The sequence below is a fragment of the Erythrolamprus reginae genome, chromosome 9 (genome assembly GCF_031021105.1).
Source record: "Erythrolamprus reginae isolate rEryReg1 chromosome 9, rEryReg1.hap1, whole genome shotgun sequence".
In the NCBI taxonomy this organism is placed as follows: domain Eukaryota; kingdom Metazoa; phylum Chordata; class Lepidosauria; order Squamata; family Dipsadidae; genus Erythrolamprus; species Erythrolamprus reginae.
This window is the reverse complement of record NC_091958.1, coordinates 2340027-2359035: the sequence shown is the minus strand read 5'-3', so window position 1 is coordinate 2359035 and position 19009 is coordinate 2340027. Positions and strand designations below refer to the sequence as shown.

Here is a 19009-nt window from a genome sequence, read left to right as displayed (position 1 = left end):
GAGGCCTGCTGGAGGCTTCCAAGTCCTTGTTAACGACGTTGCTGAACTTGGGCCCAGCTGAGGTCAACGTCAGAAAGGGAAAAATGCTGGCTTGCGTAGAAGATCCAGGTCCTCTGTTGGAATCCAAGAGAAGATTTAAGGGAGAATGGGAAGATCCCAAGAGCAAAGGCTGAGGTCATGAGTGGTTCTCTTTTTGCTGCTACTGCTCGATCTCCTGTTTGGATGGTCCCTTCGTCTGAGAAAGGCTAAATTCTTGCTGGTTTCTTCGGTTGTGTTCAAAGTGGACTTGGATGGGGCAGCTCCCGCTCCAGCAGATGTCCTTTTGCAAAATGGGATGTAAGGCTACTTTAACAAAGCATTTGAATTCTGCTTTGCTCCAAGATCCTGGAGGATAAGTGTCCTTGGGTCCCGGTCCTTCTTTTCAGACAGAGGTGGTCTCTGGGTCTTAGAAGCAACTAACGAAGAACCTGGGAATGTGTTTTAGTAAGTGGGGGACTTTCTTCAAGAGTAAAGGAGCCATAAACCTGATAGGGAATCAACAGGCTTGGCGTAATTTTGCTAGGAATTGGGCAAATTGGATGGGATTGAGAAGGAGGGTTATGGATTCATTTGAGAGGGGCAGGTGGTGGGGCCATATCTGACTGTCTCCAACCTAGCACCTGTCCTCTCCATTTGGGTGCTGTTTTTCTCCTGGTGTCTCTAGAAGGTCCCAAAACAAAGCATCCCAGACTGGTGTCCTCAGGAGCTATTCTGATTGGAAATGATGGTTGTTGTGGCGCAACGCTTTGGATGCGTAACAGAGTGGAGAAGACAGACTCAACGCACAGTGTAAGGAGTGCAACGGAACCTTAATTTCCCCATAATTTGGTTTTCCAGGCCGCCTATCCCACGAGTGAAGTCCCATAGTGATCAGTGGGTTGATTTGCCCCTGTTTGCCTCACTTGTGTGCCCTGATGCATTCTTGAATTTAGTCCCATAGCAAATGCCCCCTTTCCGCAATCAAAACAAGGCTTCATTAAAAATTTGGAAAGGGGGGTTATTTTCATCCAGCCAGTTGGAGGGAATGTTGTTTTCCTTGCCACCTCATGCCGGAATGGAAAGAAGTCGCATGGATTTCATTCGCAGCCAACGAGAGAGGAAAATAGTGGGTTTGTGTGGGTAGAATGATCATAATCTAAGCTGAATGGCATAAGAAATCGCCATCCAGAGTGACTTCATCAAATCCTCGGTTGAATCAGAATCAGATTAGAATAAAGCTGGACGGGACCTTGGAGGTCGTCTAGTCCAGTGTTTCCCAACCTTGGCAACTTGAAGATATTTGGACTTCAACTCCCAGAACTCCCCAGCCAGCAAATGCTGGCTGTGGAATTCTGGGAGTTGAAGTCCAGATATCTTCAAGTTGCCAAGGTTGGGAAACACTGGTGTAGTCCAACCCCCTGTTCGAGCAGGTGACCTCATGACATTTCAGACAAGTAGTTTTTAAAAACCTCCAGTGATGGAGCACCCACAACTTCTGGTGGCAAGCTGTTCCACGGGTTGGTTGGTTATTCTATCGGGAATTCCTCCTTAGTTCTAGGTTGCTTCTCTCCTTGATTTAGTGTCCATCTGTTGCTCCTTGTCTTGCCTTCTGGTGATTTGGACAATTGAATACAGAGTTGGAAGGGACCCATGAGGTCATTCCCTGCCTGAGCAGACCTTACGCCATTCAAGACCAACAGCTGTCCAATTGATGAGCCCATTCTTTTCCCTAGCCAGATTCTTACTCTTGATTGAAGGCATCCAAACGTTCTCCACCAACTTTGTGCCATGAAGCAATTAAAACCGACTCAACCTGTGCTCTGCCCTCGGGATGAGAGGCGATGGACTTATTCCAGATGGAATGAATTGATGGAATAAATCTCCCAGGATTGTTCCCCGAGTCTCCCAAGCTCGGCTATATAAGACGGGGTTCAATTCCCCCACCCTCACTTATCCCATTTTATAATGGTTGCAAAACAGACATTAAGTTTTCAATCGTCGTTTCATGCCTCCAGGTTCATTCGAATGAGATGCAAATGTTTTAATTGAATGCGAGATACGACTGAATGTTTTGTTTCCAATTTAGCATGAATTGGCATGTTCTGGGTTCCCCCACCACCACCTCTTGAAAAGTCATGTTTTCCAAGTCTTTGGAGTGGGTGGAATATTTATAAAGCATCACAGTTTTATTACACCACATTAAAAACACTTTCCACCTGATGTTTACGTTGAATTGTTTATTCTGTTCAAAACAAGCCCTCGTCTCCAATTCCTTCTATGTCCAAAGCTGTGTGTGTAATACAGCCTTCCTACAAAAGAACCTAAGAAGAGCCCTAGCTGAATCAGGCCAAAGCCCATCGAGTCCAGCATTCTGTGTCACACAGTGGCCCACCAATTGTCCATGGGGATCTTGAGCATAAAGAGAAGGCAAGACCCTCCCTTTCCCTTGACCCCCAACAAATGGGACTCAATGTAATCCTGCCTGCCTCAACCAACAGAGAGGCGGCACATGGACATCCGTTTCAATAACCACCTATGATACACTTGGCATCCATGAATCTGTCTCATCCTGCCTTGAAGCTATCAAGGCTGACAGCTGTCACGGCCTCTTCTGGAAGTGAATTCCATAAACCAAGGACCCTCTGGGTGAAGAAATATTTCCCTTGATTTGTCCTTACTTTCTTACCTGTGAGCTTTAGGGAGTATTGTGTGATAGAGAAAATCATGCATGGGATAGAAAAGGTGGATAGAGAAAATATTTTTTCTCTATCCACCTTTTCTATCCCATGCATGATTTTATACACTTCAATCAAGTCCCCCCTTAAACGCCGTCTTTCAAGGCTGAAGAGACCAAAGAAGACAAACATTTTTGAAAATCAATAATGCAGTGGTTCTCAACCTGAGGGTCGGGATCCCTTTGGGGATCGAAGGACCATTTCACAGGGGTCGCCTAAGAAGACCCTGGGAAAAGACAAATTTCCCCCTTGTGTTAGGAACTAAAGCTTCTATTCTGGTGCCTCGGAACATATTTTTACAATCCGACCAATCAGGCGTTGACAGTGGGGCTGTCCCTCTGACCTTCCTGCCAATCAGCTTAAAGCTCCGTTGGGACAATTAGCGCTAGACCTATGGTTGGGGGCAGTGTTCCCTATAATTTTTGGGGGGGTGGGCGGAAAAGTATAGTGTCTGAGCGGCAGTCCCTTGGGGACTGGGCGTCACAGAAATAAAAAATAAATAAACAAACAAAAAACCCACCCTGTTTTGCCTCAGAGAATTTCAAAATAAAATCCTGTACTGTGTGTCTATAACAGTGAGCTCATAATAGGGCAACTCTATCAATATCAAAATGCCACTTAAATAGTTGAGCTAGTTTCAAACTAGATTTTGATTTTCTTTCTCTCTTCCTTACTCCCATTCTTTTTCTTTCTCTTTTCCTTCCTCTCTTTTTTCTATCTGTTTCTCTCTCTTCCTCTCTCTCTCCTTCCCTCTCACTCTTTCCCTCTCGGCTTCTGGGCAGGTTTGGAAAACTCTGAGTTGATGATGATTTTTAAGTGAGCGGTTGCTCACTGCTCAGCTTAGAGGGAACTATGGTTGGGGCTTGGGGGTCACCACAACACGAGGAACTGTATTAAGGGGTCGCGGCATTAGAAAGCTTGAGAACCACTGCAATAACGGGTTGACAAATTTGCCACTTTCGCCTTGCAGCTTCCTAACTGACCCCAGAGCTGCCCGTCCTACCCTGTTACCCCGATAGTAAGACACCCCCGATTGTAAGACGTATCAGGGGTTTCAGGGGGGTCGGCTAATATAAGCCGTACCCCGAAAGTAAGACATATGTCTTACTTTCGGGGAAACACGGGGGTATTGCCGGGGGGGGAGCCTGATGACGTCGCTTCCAAGCTCCCCGCGCGCCCCTCGCCTTCGCCTTGCCGTGGCGCCACCGCCTCTTCCCCGGCTTGGCAAAGCAAAGGACGGCGCTGGTCCGAAGCGAGCCGAGCGGGCGGCGGCTTGCAGCGAAGGCGCTCGTCCCACCAACCGAGTCCTGCCGAGGTTCGGCTGCAAGCGGCCAGCGAGGCCGACCGGCTCCGAGGCGAGCGGCCAGAGCTGCGCCCTCCTTCGCCCACCTCCTTTCCGGCAGGCAGATGGGGCTGCCCAACTGCGCAGAGCGGCTCCTCCCCTCCAGACACACACTTCCCTGACACACGTCTGCGGCTCCACGCGTGCACGCTGCTTGGAGCCCTGAGATTGAACTTGGAAAAGGGCTCACGAGGCTCCTGTCCCGCAGCTGCTCTTCTGGACTCTGGGGAGATGCCTTCGGGAACGCGACCCTTTCAATTTTTTTCCAATGTAAGACATACCCCGAAAGTAAGACGTAGTGGGGCTTTTGGGGGTAAAAAGAAAGTAAGACACTGTCTTACTTTCGGGGAAACACGGTATGTAGGATGCACCATGAGCTTCCGAAGCCCAGATCCCAGTCAAGAGCCTCGGGGAAAGAGGGTGGGAGGATGGGGAGGGGTGGGGGGAGAGCCCGTGTTTAAAAACAGACGGAAATGCAATTTTTTAAAAGCAGCCCTAGCAGATGGTAAAAGGCAGGGAAGCGTATCAGCACCTCGGCAAAGTCAGTTGCGATTTTTCACGCCTTCCCCACTAAGATCAGGCAATGGCTCCCTTGGGGAAGGCAGGTGATGGGTTTTCGAGGGGTGGTTTATTATGCTTATTATTTTCCCTCCTGCTGCAAATAAAGGCAATAAAAAAAATGATGGAGCAGCAGACAGGAAAACTGGAAGGATTTCCAGAGGGGGAGGGGATATTCAGGATGGGAGATCAAGGTTTAATACCAGTAAGTCCTTGACTTACAGTAGTAGTTTATTTAGCGACTTTGACTACTTTGAAAAACAGGAATTTATATCCGGTAGCTGCACTGGCTTCCTATTCAGGTTATTGTTCTGAATCAAGCTGGAGTCAGCTGACTGTTAATAATAATAGCTTCTCAGGCGGTTAATATTCAAACAAATAACACTTCTTTTATTCCTTCCACTTAAATCTTAGTAAATACAGTTCCGTTAGGGAGAAAATACTTTCAGTTCTTTCAGACTGGAAACAAGGTCATTTATCTTTCTAATTATTTCACTGACTGCTTAAAAGCATTCTCTAATCTTTGAGCCCGATTAAAAAAAGCAATAAATCACACAATAGAACACTCACTTATCGGAGCGAAGACAATAAATTGCCATCTTGGCTTGATTTCAATTTGAAAAAGCAGATTCTGCTTCCGTCCAATTCCGGAAGTGATGTAATTAATTAATTAACTAACTAACTGTTCTGTCTGGGTTCCCCCAGACCTCAACACCAACTGGAAAAAACAGCCAGACACTCTGGTAAAAGCCAAAAGTATTTTATAACTGGAAAAAATAAGCACACAGGAAAACCTGTTCTTCCCAACAGACAGGCTATAATACGTTACAGCAGGGTCCTGATGTCCAGACAATACAGCAAGCTTCTTGCTGGCACCCCCCCCCCCCCAAGGTTTCAATAGTCAAAGGCACAAACCAGGATTCCAAGACGCCAAAGTTCACAGCCAGGTCCCACGACTCTCAAAGATAAAACTCCACAAGCCAGGAAGGGTGGGTCTGCCTTTTAGCCTTTCCCAAGAGCACCACACCCAAACCCAGCTGTTGCCACTTTAATGCTGAAAGTATTTAGCCAATTGATTCCGTCTCTGATTAGCTCTTCGTTGTCGCAGATCAATTATGGCTTGTGCACTTTCCTCTAAGGAATCCAGGCTGCTTGCTGGGGAGAGCTCCCCCTGGTGGGACTCTGGCTGTCCTCCCTCTTCTCCAGCCTGGGATTCCTCCTCCTCGTCTGTCTGCACCTCCTGTTCCTCAGCCTCTCCCTCTGAGCTGGAAACCGACAGAAGGTCAGCCGTTCCCGGAGGGGCCTCAGACGGAACCACAACACTAACTAGCTAACTAACTTACACGCTCTAAAATGCATCTCAAAATTTCCTCCCTCCAATTTCTTCCATTCTCTACTGCACCCTTCTGAACTTTGGATTTATCCATCTGCTATTTTGGACGCTCGAGCTGTCCGAAGATAAATCTGCTTGCATACTTTCATTTGATGGCTGGTCTGCTATCTTCTCCTCCTCACTAGAATCTGGTAAATTGATAACTTCCACTTCATCCCCGACCTCGGAGTCCAAACATTCCAAAGGCTGACAGGGAACACACCCAACAGTTATCACCTATAAAGCCTACATGGCTTCAGACCAGATTTACGGGATTGTCTTCTGCCTCGCGCTACACAGTTGGCCTTCTCTGGGTCCCGTCAGGCAAGCAATGCAGGCTGGCAGGGCCATGGGGTATGGCCTTTTCTGTAGCGGCCCCGGTCCTCTGGAATCAACTCCTCCTATCCTCCTGGCCTTCTGAAAGGCTTTAAAAATGTGGCTGTGTCTGCAGGCCTGGGGTCTTTGAGCGACAACACTCTGCTCTGGCCAGTAGTAATGAATGATTAGTTAGTTAGTTAGTTAGGGTAGTTAGTTAGTTGTATGTTTCTTAATATTGGGGTTTTAACTTTTATATTCGATTTTGTTATATGCTGTCACGTTTTTTTAAACTTTTTTTTGGATTTTATTGTTGTCTGCTGCCCTGAGTTTATAAACTGGGTTTATAAATATAAACAAACAACAAATAAATAAATAAAATTAAAATAAAACAAAAATCTGATCCCTTTTTAATTGCCCCCCCCCCCCAAAATAATATGTCTGCAGGTGAACCTGGGCTTTTTATGGCCCATTCATTTGAGTTCCTCGGGGATTAATTACGGTTGCTTTATTTGCATTGCTGGCCTCCTTTTGTATTGCACAAATGTTGCTTTTTTGCTGCAAAATCACTGCTCGTTTTCCAAATGGATTAGCTGCTTTAATAAGGTGGCTTTCAGGCCCCGCCCACATCCACGGCCCCGCCCACTTTGGTTTCCTAATGAAATTCTAATGCTGAGGCTAGAGCCAATCAGAGAGAAAAAAAACAATGCCCTGAGCCAATGAGGAAACAGTACGACCGCCGTCAGTTAGCGGGGAAAGGCGGAGACAAAGGGGTTCAACTCGCGGTGGTTTATGAATGGCTAATGAATGGAAGGACCTCGGGATTTTTTTTCTATTCCTCCAATGGCAGGTCGTGTTGACCCGAGGAACTAGAAACAAACGTGGCGAAGAGGCTTGTGATTGGCTCACGGGGGAACAAAGGGCAGGGCTTTCCTCAGCTTTCCCTCAATGACAGATACCGCCGCCTCCGGGTTGGGCAAGTGACAGCGCGCGGGAAAAAGCAGAGTTTTTCATAGGGCGAGGAATAAACAGTGGGCGGGGCATTGGTTTCCTTTTCAACCAATGGCACAAGGACGAGGAGGATGAGTCAAAGCGCGCGCGAGGAAAGCCGGGGCGGTCATAGGACGAAGCAAGGATTAAAGGCGGGGCTTCTTCTTTTCAACCAATAGCAGGCGCCATCACTAGGGTGGGCGGGTCCCGAGGCGGCCATCGGGGATTTCGCGACGGTGGGAAGGATTTGGAGGCTTCGTTTTTGCGGCCCGGTTTCTCCTTCTTTCCTTTGCGATGGATGCCGCCGAGGTCGAATTCCTGGCGGAGCGTGAAATGGTCACCATCATCCCCAACTTCAGCCTGGACAGGATTTACCTCATCGGGGTGAGGCCTTCGGGACTACAACTCCCATGCTCCTTGCCGGCGGGGGGTTATGGAACCGAAGTCCCGAAACGAGATGCCCGTTGTTATCCGGGGGGGGGGGGGGGGAGAGGTGGCTATACTTCACCTCCCCTCAGCCCAAGCGGCTGGTGGCTGAGGCTTATTTATTTTATTTTATTTATTTATTGGATTTGTATGCCGCCCCTCTCCAGAGACTCGGGGCGGCTAACAGCGACAATAAAACAGTGTACAATAGTAATTTGGTATTGATGATTAAAAATCAATTAATATAAAAACCAAACATACATACATACATACCATGCATAGAATTGTAAAGGCCTAGGGGGAAAGAGGATCTCAATTCCCCCATGCCTGGCGGCAGAGGTGGGTTTTAAGTTGTTTACGAAAGGCAAGGAGGGTGGGGGCAGTTCTAATCTCTGGGGGGAGTTGGTTCCAGAGGGCCGGGGCCGCCACAGAGAAGGCTCTTCCCCTGGGTCCCGCCAGGCGACATTGCTTAGTTGACGGGACCCGGAGAAGATCCACTCTGTGGGACCTAACTGGTCGCTGGGATTCGTGCAGCAGAAGGCAGTCCCTGAGATAATCTGGTCCGGTGCCATGAAGGGCTTTATAGGTCATAACCAACACTTTGAATTGTGACCGGAAACTGATCGGCAACCAATGCAGACTGCGGAGTGTTGGTGTAACATGGGCATATTTGGGAAAGCCCATGATTGCTCTCGCAGCTGCATTCTGCACGATCTGAAGTTTCCGAACACTTTTCAAAGGTAGCCCCATGTAGAGAGCGTTACAGTAGTCGAGCCTCGAGGTGATGAGCGCATGAGTGACTGTGAGCAGTGACTCCCGGTCCAAGTAGGGTCGCAACTGGTGCACCAGGCGAACCTGGGCAAACGCCCCCCTCGCCACAGCTGAAAGATGTTTCTCTAATGTGAGCTGTGGATCGAGGAGGACGCCCAAGTTGCGAACCTTCTCTGAGGGGGCCAGTGATTCTCCCCCCAGGGACTTGTATGGGGCTTGTAGTTGCCTAAGTTTAAAGGGCCCTCAGCCTGACTGAGAGAGAGGCTGGCAGGGGGTTATGGGGTTTGGGGTTCATGCTTTAAAGGAGGTCTTTAACTGTTCGCACCGGCCAGATGATGTGTTTGCAAGGGAATGTGGGATTTGTAGTCCCCAAAGGGTCGGGGAGATTTCCATTCCAATCAGCCCCCAAGTTTCATAGCTGGGAATGGGAAGTTATGGGAATTGTGATTAAAGATAATTGAGATGTAGATGAATGTAGTTGTATGGTTTTTTAACATTTGGGTTTTCAGATTGATTTATAATTGGACTTTATAACGCTTTCTGTACTCTTTTTATTATGTTGTAAGCCACCCTGAGTCTTTGGAAAAGTCTAATTAAATAATTAACTCAAGAGCAGCCTAAATAACTAATTAACTAACTAAAGGGTGGCCTAAAAGTCTAACTAAAGTGATTGATTGATTGATTGATTGGATTTATATGCCGCCCCTCTCCAAGGATGGAGGGGGGGGGGGGTTAGCTCACAACATAGCAACAATATACAATGTGCAAATGTAAAAATACAATTAATTTCACTAGAAAAAAACTTTAAAACTCTACTAACATTTAAAATCATTCATTCCCAAATCAACCACCCATTTATTAACTAACTAAAGGGTGGCCTAAAAGTTTAACTAATTAACTAAAGTGTGAACTAACTAACTAACTAACTAACTAACTAACTAAAGGGCAGCCTAAAAGTCTAACTAGCTAACTAACTGAATACCGTAGTTAGTTAGCCCCATCATCCCCATCCGGAACTTTTGACAATGGATTATGGGATTTGCAGTCTCCCAAGATAATTTCCATCAATGCCTGTGGGGAGGGGGATTTCCATCCCCATCATCCCCAGCCTGCCTGCCTGCCTGCTTGCCTGAACAGCTCCCTTGGGCAAATCTTTTGAAATAAAGAGAGATTTGCAGAGTCCCAGCTTTTGTGTATGTATGTGTGTGTGTGTGTGTGTGTGTGTGTATGTGTGTGTGTGTGTTGACGGAGTGTCATCTAGAGCAAGGTTCGACAAACCCAGGCGCCTGGTCGCCAGTGGCGCCTAGAAAATGTTGTCTGGCGCCTCAGCGTTTCCCAACCGGTGTTCCGCGGCGGTGTTCTTCAGCTGGGCGGGGCGCTGCCGGTACTCCCGCTCGCAGCTGTCTCCTGCTTGATGCCGCGCTCCTGCTGAGCCCCAAAGAAAGAAGGCAGGAAGAAGGAGAGCTCCATTCTTCGCACCTTTTTCCCGCCTTCTTTCTTTGGGGCCCAGCAGGCCAGCGCCGAAAACCGCGGCATCGAGCAGGAGGCGGGGGACAGCTGCGAGCGGAAGCCCCAGGACGGAAGTACCGGCAGCGCCCCGCCCAGCTGGAGCTCCTCTTTCGTCGACGGCAAGTGTCCGATGGGAGCGGGGGGGGGGGGGGGGCGTCGGGGGAGATGGCGGCGGCGAGAGGGATCGCTCGCTCGCTCTCTCTCAGCTGACTGCAAGTGGGAGCCCTGACGGTGGCGGTTGGACGTTCTGCTGGACGTCGTACATGCTGGCGCTGCGTGCCTGGCATATACGGTGTCCAGCACCACGTCCAGCTGCCGCCGTCAGGGCTCCCGCTTGCAGTCAGCTGAGAGAGAGAGAGAAAGAGAGACATATAAGAGGCAGAGAAAGAGAGAAAGAGAGACATAGCAAGAGAGGCAGAGAAAGAGAGACAGAGCAAGAAAGAGAGACAGCAAGAGAGGCAGAGAAAGAGAGATAGAGAAAGAAATAGAAAGAGAGACATAGCAAGAGAGGCAGAGAAAGAGAGACAGAGCAAGAAAGAGAGACAGCAAGAGAGGCAGAGAAAGAGAGATAGAGAAAGAAATAGAAAGAGAGACATAGCAAGAGAGGCAGAGAGAGAAAAAGAAAGAGAGACATAGCAAGAGAAAAAGAGAGACTTAGCAAGAGAGGCACAGAGAGAGAGAGAAAGAGAAAGAAAGAGAGACATAGCAAGAGAGACAGAGAGAGAAAGAGAGATAGCAAGAGAGGCAAAGAGAAAGAAAGAGACATATAGCAAGACAGTGAAAGAGAGAGAGAGAGCAAGAGAAAGAGAAAAAAGCAAGAAAGAGATAGCAAGAGAGACAGAGAGAGAGCAAGGGAGAGAGAAAGACATAGAGGAAGGGAAGGAGGGAGAGAGAAAGAGAGCAAAAAAGAGAGGAAGAAAGAAAGAGGGATGGAGAGAGAGAATGAAGGGAAGGAAGGAAAAGAGAGAAAGAGGGAGAAATAGAGCGAAAGGGAGAAAGAGAGAGGGTTTTTTTGTCCAAACTTTTCTTTAGCCCGCCCCCCCCCCCCCTTTCAGTGTTCCCCAGGATTTTGAAAATACGAATAATGTGTCGCGGCTCAAAAAAGGTTGGGAAACACTGGTTTATAACGTTTGTAATGTTTTTTTTGTTAAATTAAAAACCAAGTTTGCTTAAAAAAAATTCTGGCTCCTAAATTTTTTGGCTGGCTCCTAGATTCTGAACAACTTTGTCGACCCCTGATCTAGAGTCCCCAGAGAAATGGGTGGCATACAAATTGAACAAATGAATAAATAAGTGTAGTAGGTGAAGTGCGGGCAGGTGGGCCAGATGGGGCGTGGGGTCCCTTGCTGAGTTTCTCCCTCTCTTGCAGGGCGAGCTGGGCCCCTTTAACCCAGGGCTGCCTGTGGACGTGCCTCTCTGGCTGGCCCTCAACCTGAAACAGAGGCAGAAGTGCCGGTTGGTGCCCCCCGACTGGATGGATGTGGGTAAGGAGTGGCAGGCTTCACCCTCTTTGCACCCTCAACACCATGTTCCCCTGCCCAGGTTCCCTTTGGGCCTTCCAGCTGGTTGCACAGGAAGCCAGCAAGCCAGACGTCCTTCTCACTTGTACTGCAGGGTGTCCTCTACTTACAATCACAATTGAGCGTAATTTTTATGTTGTGAAGTGAAACATTTATTTGTCCCATTTTTTTACGACTTTTCTTGCCACCTTTGTTAAGCGAATCACTGCAATTGTTAAATTGGCCACAGGATTGTTAAAGTGCATTTGGCTTCCCTGTTGATTTTGCCTGGTCAGGTGACCACAAAATGACCCCTGAAAACACCGCAGCCATCATAAATATGAGTCATTTGTCATGCATGCAAATCCCATGAACGTTGGGATGCTGCAATAGTCATAAATGTGAAAAATCTATTTTCAGTGCTGTTGTAATGGTGACTAAATTAACTGTTGTAAATCAAGGACCACCTCTATTGACTTATTTATACCCAGCTGTTATTAGAATGCAGCTGCAAGAGCTATCATGGGCTTTCCCAAAAATGCCCATGTTACACCAACACTCCACAGTCTGCATTGGTTGCCGATCAGTTTCCGGGCCCAATTCAAAGTGTTGGTCATTACCTATAAAGCCCTTCATGGCACCGGACCAGGGTATCTACGAGACCGCCTTCTGCCTCATGAATCCCAGCGACCGGTTAGGTCCCACAGAGTGGGCCTTCTCCGGGTCCCATCAACAAAACAATGTCGCTTGGCGGGGCCCAGGGGAAAAGCCTTTTCTGTGGCGGCCCCAGCCCTCTGGAACCAACTCCCCCCGGAGATTAGAATAGCCCCCACCCTCCTTGCCTTTCGTAAGCTCATTAAAACCCATCTCTGCCGTCAGGCATGGGGGACCTGAGATATTCTTTCCCCCTAGGCATTTACAATTTATGCATGGTATGTTTGTTTGTAGGGATGTTTGGTTTTTACAATAAGGGTTTTTAGTTGTTTTAGTATTGGATTTATATGATGTTTTTTATTACTGTTGTTAGCCGCCCCGAGTCTACGGAGAGGGGCGGCATACAAATTCAATAAAATAATAATAATAATAATAATAATAATAATAATAATAATAATAATAATAAGCATTATTAATAATTCGAAGTGGTGAACATGCCTAATACTCATTATTATTATTTTTTACTATTATTTCCCCCCAAAACAACAATCTTGTGAGGTGGTTGGGGTGGAAGAAGGAAACTGGGCCAAAGTCACCCAGCTAGCTTTCTTGCTTAAAGTGGAACTGGAACTCACTGTCTCCTTGTACGTTGTACAATGTACGTTGAGAGCATATGCACCAAGACAAATTCCTTGTGTGTCCAATCACACTTGGCCAATAAAAATTCTATTCTATTCTATTCTAATGAATGGCCTAAAACCATCCAATTGCCCAAGGCAGGACTAGAACTCGCATCATCATGTTTCTAACCTGGATTTAAAATAAATACTTCCGGGGAATTTCTCTTACAACTCATTTCTTTAAATTGCTTTGTAGAAAAGTTGGAGCAAATGCGAGATCAGGAACGCCAAGAGGACACTTTCACCCCAATGCCTAACCCTTTTTACATGGAGTTAACTAAGTTGTTGCTGAACTTGTGAGTAGGTTTCTTATTTTTAATGTTTGGAAATATAGCAAGTTCTAATTCTACCAGAGCACAAAAAACCTAGGATTGCATTGGATTGGAAATTGACAAGAACTCTACAAACTGCAAATGATCCAGAGCACTTTTCTAATCTGTTTGCATCTATTATTTCATATAATATTGTTGTGGTTAGCTCTGGCCCAGCTCCTGCCCCAAGGACTGTGGATGTGGGGGAGACATCCACATGCTGCAGGCCTGTTTTGCCCCCCCCCGGTGGAATCTGCTGATGAAGGCTCCTCTGACAAAGAAGACATGAGTGACAGGGAGGAGGAGAGTGGGGCAGGCAACTCAGAAGGAGATCAATTATCTAGCTCCTCCTTGGATTCAGAACAAGAGTTAATGATACAGCCACGCATGCGGAGAGCGATGCATAGGCAACAACAACTGAGAGATTATTATCAAAGAAAATGAGGCCACCTGTGGTTGGGTGGGGCTGTGGTCATTAGTGAGGCTGCTATAAATAGCAGCCTGTGGGTTTGTTTGGCCATTGTGGAGGATTATCTGATCCTTGTGTTTCGTGACTGCTTTACTGACTGACCTTTTGTGTGCTGATTTTTCCCCACTTTGAAACTAAATCAGAGCAAAGTGTGTTTCACTTTGTGAAAGAAGGACTGTGAATTGCCTCACAGCTGCAAGCTAAGTATCACAGAACTGATAAGGGACTTGTACCAATTACCAGTTTGTTTGGAGACGAGTGCTCTTTGCTATACCAAAAGAGGGCTTGGTTTAAGTGAAGTTTCATTATAAAGAACATTGTTTTGAATTTTCAAACGTGCGTGTGTCTGAAATTTGTACCTGTGAATCTTCGGGAGGAGTCTGCCAGAGAGCCCGACAGAACATAATATATACTGTAGTTGTTTAATGTTAATGATGCATACATATTGCTTGACATTCTTGGTTCGCATTTAGAAGCTAATTAGTGTTATTTATATAAAGGATTTAACATGTGAAGGCTACCTCTTTGTAATCTCAACATTCTATTTCTTTTCTGCATTAGTGCTGCAGATAATATTCCAAAGGCTGATGAGATAAGGACTTTGGTTAAGGATATCTGGGACACGCGAATAGCGAAACTTCGTGTATCTGCAGATAGTTTTGTCAGTCGGCAAGAATCTCACGCCAGGGTAAGAACAATCTGATGAAAGGATTAAATATGTTAATGGGTTAAATAAGGTTCAGGAGGGAAGTGTTTTTAATAGGAAAGTGAACACAAGAACAAGGGGGCACAATCTGAAGTTAGTTGGGGGAAAGATCAAAGGCAACATGAGAAAATATTATTTGACTGAAAGAGTAGTAGATCCTTGGAACAAACTTCCAGCAGAAGTGGTTGGTAAATCCACAGTAACTGAATTTAAACATGCCTGGGATAAACATAGATCCATTGTAAGATAAAATACAGGAAATAGTATAAGGGCAGACTAGATGGACCATGAGGTCTTTTTCTGCCGTCAGTCTTCTATGTTTCTATGATTGTAGTCCTTGGAAGACTATGAAAGTGATACTACTGCTACATGTCAATTCTAATATGTTAGAATATATTTTTATTACTTGATAGCAGTGATAGTACTATGTAGTTTTCCAGACATAGAGGCGTTTTGTGCACAAATGCCTGCAAACATACAATTGTGTATATTTATGGCTTGACTGCAGTCTACCAAAATGATGACTTGTGTTGTGTATGTGGCTGTGTATCCAAATGCATATGTCCATTACTCAGACAAAATAAAAGTGTGTCTTGTAATAAAAGTACACACTTGTGGCTACACACTCTAACAAAGCAAGTTGATTATCACAAATGACATGTGTGTATTTTATTCCTCATTTATGTGCCCTGCAAGTATATTGGACTGCAATTTACATCATCCCCTGCCAGTCTAAAACTAAATGGATTATAACATTTCATTATGGGTGCAGGTCACAACTGTTGACCCACCTCCCAAATTCTTTCAGCACACATGAAATATAAATTGAAGGAGCGTAATAAACTATGTCTACAGAAGCCTTGTTTTGGTGCATTTAGGGATCAGCTCAAGCTTTGGGAAAGAGGAAAACAAATATATAAAGACATTTCAAAACTAATTAAAGAAGAAATGCAAAAAAAAAGTGATTACAGAAGAGGATTTAATGAAATGCAATCTAAATTGTCTTCTAGTTATTGTCCAATGCTAACTTATCGTCGCTCGCACTAATTAAAAGACTGGCTTACTTTTAATAAGCGGATGGTGCAGTTCTGAAAGTTAACCTCAGGCACTTACACTTCTTCAAGCTGTGTTGTTTTCTTTCTCTTTAATAAGCTGGACAATCTGACTCTGATGGAGATCAACACCACCGGTGCCTTCCTCACGCAAGCTTTGGATCACATGTACAAGTTGCGGTCAAACCTCCAGCAAGGAGGGACTGTCGAATCCCAGGAATTTTGACTGTAAAGCATTGTCATGAACAGAACAATTGTTTTCAGACTTCACGTCCAGGCTTCAGAGCAGAACTATGCTGTGGCAAATTGTGATGTAACGTTCCTCAAAGCATTTGCTGGCGGGGGGCGGAGGGGTACTTCTGCCAGTTGTACCACAGTCTGGACATTCTCTTTGGTGGTCAGGGCACTTCTTGGCAAGCAGGCCTTTGCCCAACACACTCCCAAGAAGTGCTGCAGGACTGCCCTTGCAAGAGGCAGTGGTGTAATGTTCAGGGTTGCCTGGTTTTATGTGCTAGCTTGTTTTCCAGAATTGGAATGAGGAAACCAGTTAGTTACACCTCAGATGGATGCTGTTTGTTCAAGGCCATGACCTTCTGATCTTTGTGGGAAAGGAGATTATTTTAGTCTTCTGGACAGCCTAGTCCTCCGAGGCTGCCTGGGAAATGACTTGTGCATGGCAATTCAACTTTGCATGCAACACTGGATTCACTGCTGCGTTACTCATTGAAATCTACCTGTCTATTACCTTCAAATATAAAGGAATTTTTTCTACTCCCTCCCCCCAAGAGGCCGTGAATGTGATCACTGAGGTATGGCGCCTTTTTGTGTGTGTCTGCCAAAAGAGAAAGAACAGCTTTATAAAGAAAGGAAGCCACAAAACCCACAGAGTTTGGCTTCAGTTCCATTTTTCTTTTGAAATGCTTGCTGTGGAGATTGTGACTAAACCAGCTGTTCGCAAGTAGCCAGATTCCGGCTACATTACTCATATAAGCATTTTCAACGTTAGTCATAACACATTGTTAGCCATCAATTTTTAAATATTTTTAGACAGCACTTAACAATGTGGGGACACTGCAGGAATTTGCTGTAGTGTTTTATTAGGTAATGATCAAATGAATATTTTAAAAAGCAGTACATTGCCACCGTTGTAACTCTCTGAGATCTACTGCTGCTTACGCCGCAGAACATTTTGGATTCAGAAGAGGGTGCACAAGAAAGTGAGTATTGTGTAACACACTGATTTGTCCCTGTTTATTAAAAACTGGAGGGTTAAATATTTGTAAAGTGTAACTTCAATGTAAGTCGTTGCCTTTTGCGTAGTTTTCCCCCCGCTCTTTAATTAATTTCAGTTTTCAGCACTGGTATTAAACTTTTAGTAAATGAACCTTATTCACCAAACTAGCACTTTTACATTAGATTGTGTTGGGTTTTTTTGAGCTGAATCTAATATGCACTAAGGCAATAATATATACCTTTAATGTAAGTGCCCTTAAGTTTGAGCCCCTATTAATTTTTGGTGAGGAACCAAAGCTTCAAATATTAAAGCAATTGTTATGCTCATTAAGAGAAACCTTTCTTTTCAATACACTCTTGTATGCTTTTCTACACATATTTTATCTTGGAACCTGTTTGAAATCCAGCTGGTGTGGGATTCCTATCTTAATTTAACCCAGATTATATGAATATTCATTCAGAGGGGAATACTGCATTAGTGTGGTTGTGAGGCATCCCAGAGTAAATTGATATTGCTGTGATATTCCAAGTGAAACTGCTAAAAGATTGGATCTGTCTTGTCCAAGTTCCATTTCTAATACAAAGGGCCGATAGAGCTTCTAGTTGCGGCCCTATCTGGACCGGGACTCACTGCTCACAGTCACTCATGCCCTCATCACCTCGAGGCTTGACTACTGTAATGCTCTCTACATGGGGCTACCTTTGAAAAGTGTTCCGAAACTTCAGATCGTGCAGAATGCAGCTGCGAGAGCCATCATGGGCTTACCCATGTATGCCCATGTTTCACCAACACTCCGCAGTTTGCATTGGTTATGACCTTTAAAGCCCTTCATGGCACTGGACCAGAACATCGCCGAGACTGCCTTCTGCCACACGAATCCCAGCGGCCGATTAGGTCCCACAGAGTGGGCCTTCTCTGGGTCCTGTCAACTAAACAATGTCGGTTGGCGGGCCCCAGGGGAAGAGCCTTCTCTGTGGCGGCCCCAACTCTCTGGAACCAGCTCCCCCCAGAGATTAGAACTGCCCCTACTCTCCTTGCCTTTCGTAAGCTCCTTAAAACCCACCTTTGTCGTCAGGCATGGGGGAACTGAGACATCTCCCCCGCGCATATACAATTTATGCATGGTATGTTTGTATGTATGTTTGTTTAGTAAATGGGTTTTAAATCAAACCGGGTTTTTTTAAATATCTTAAATTATATTTGGATTTGTTATAAATTGTTTTTATTCTGTTGTGAGCCACCCCGAGTCTGCGGAGAGGGGCGGCATACAAATCTAAATAATAAATAAATAAATATTTAAAGGGGGGGGGTCTGGGAAAACAATCCTTTGTCATGATTTAGGAACATTTTATTACTTTTTTTTTTTTTTTGGATGTCGTCAGAAATTACAGCCATATATTCATAAATACCTAATAACTACATTCAACAAATATATTACATTACATTTAAGTCAAAAACAAGTACACTTAAAACAAGTTGAATTTGTTTCACAGCATCTACTGCCCCAGCCTGGGCCTTCACTCTCCTCTTCCTCCTCTCCCCTCACACTCTGTGCTTTATTTTTATTATTTTTTTTGCAGAAGAAAAATCCTACACATGACACCAAGCAACGGTCCAAGGGAGAGCAAACGAGTTCTTTTTAAAAATAAAAATTGTAAGCATTGGGCCAGGACGCCTATGTGTGGGAAGGAGAAAGAACAAGAGTAACTATCACCGTGATGGGGAGAAGGAAAGCGAGAAAAAACATTTGCAGAGATGGATTGGTCCAAAGTGGGCTCTTGTTTGTTTGTTCCAACCCACCCACTCCCCGTGTTAGCACCTTTTAAATCTTTGTCTTTATCGGTTCTGCATCGCGGGTGGGAAAGTATTTCAAACGTCACTGGGCCTATTTTGGGGAAACGGTGGTTTGCTCTGGCAGTTTGCTCGCCAGCTTCTGCAGCTTAGATTGGCCTCCAACCAAGCTTGACTAAGTACACATTCGTTCTTTGATACATGGAAACCAAGCCAATTGGCTCTCTTGCGCATCCTTAAAAAAGCACATGTCGGTCGGGCTCGGGGAAAACTGAAGCCGCATGATGCGAAATATAGTCGACATCTTATTTATTGGAGAAGGGTGGGAAATAGTGCAATTACGTGTAGAAGGATGATTGCAACAGCTTGGGCCCATATTGTCCCCCCGTCTCCCCGCCCACCCCTCCGCCTCTGTCCCTTATCAGGAAAAACCTTGCAGAAAAAGAAAATGAAAAAAACCACGGATCGCTATCTTTTGACAGACGTTGCTGTCATAGCTGATAAGCAGGATGTGAAGAAAAAAATTCCTCTGCAAAACCGCATCTTTGTGATCTAAGAGTGGGACAGTGGTTGAGTC

At 45.5% G+C, this 19009-nt stretch overlaps 1 protein-coding gene across 1 annotated transcript; it reads left to right on the top strand.

The window, feature by feature from the left end:
- Nucleotides 1–7450: 7450 nt before the first annotated feature.
- Nucleotides 7451–16971, top strand: GINS2 (GINS complex subunit 2). The gene is made up of 5 exons (XM_070761858.1): nucleotides 7451–7714; nucleotides 11406–11520; nucleotides 13066–13165; nucleotides 14211–14337; nucleotides 15508–16971. The coding sequence occupies exons 1-5, from the start codon at nucleotides 7625–7627 to the stop codon at nucleotides 15631–15633; spliced, it is 558 nt and encodes a 185-aa protein (XP_070617959.1). The 5' UTR covers nucleotides 7451–7624; the 3' UTR covers nucleotides 15634–16971.
- The last annotated feature ends 2038 nt before the right edge of the window (nucleotides 16972–19009 follow it).

Excerpts from the sequence above, each read along its gene's own strand:
- GINS2 (XM_070761858.1), top strand. The coding sequence starts at position 7,625 with ATGGATGCCGCCGAGGTCGAATTCCTGGCGGAGCGTGAAATGGTCACC. Across the intron at positions 13,166-14,210 it reads ACTAAGTTGTTGCTGAACTT|TGCTGCAGATAATATTCCAA; the intron begins GTGAGTAGGTTT and ends TTTCTGCATTAG. Across the intron at positions 14,338-15,507 it reads GGCAAGAATCTCACGCCAGG|CTGGACAATCTGACTCTGAT; the intron begins GTAAGAACAATC and ends CTCTTTAATAAG.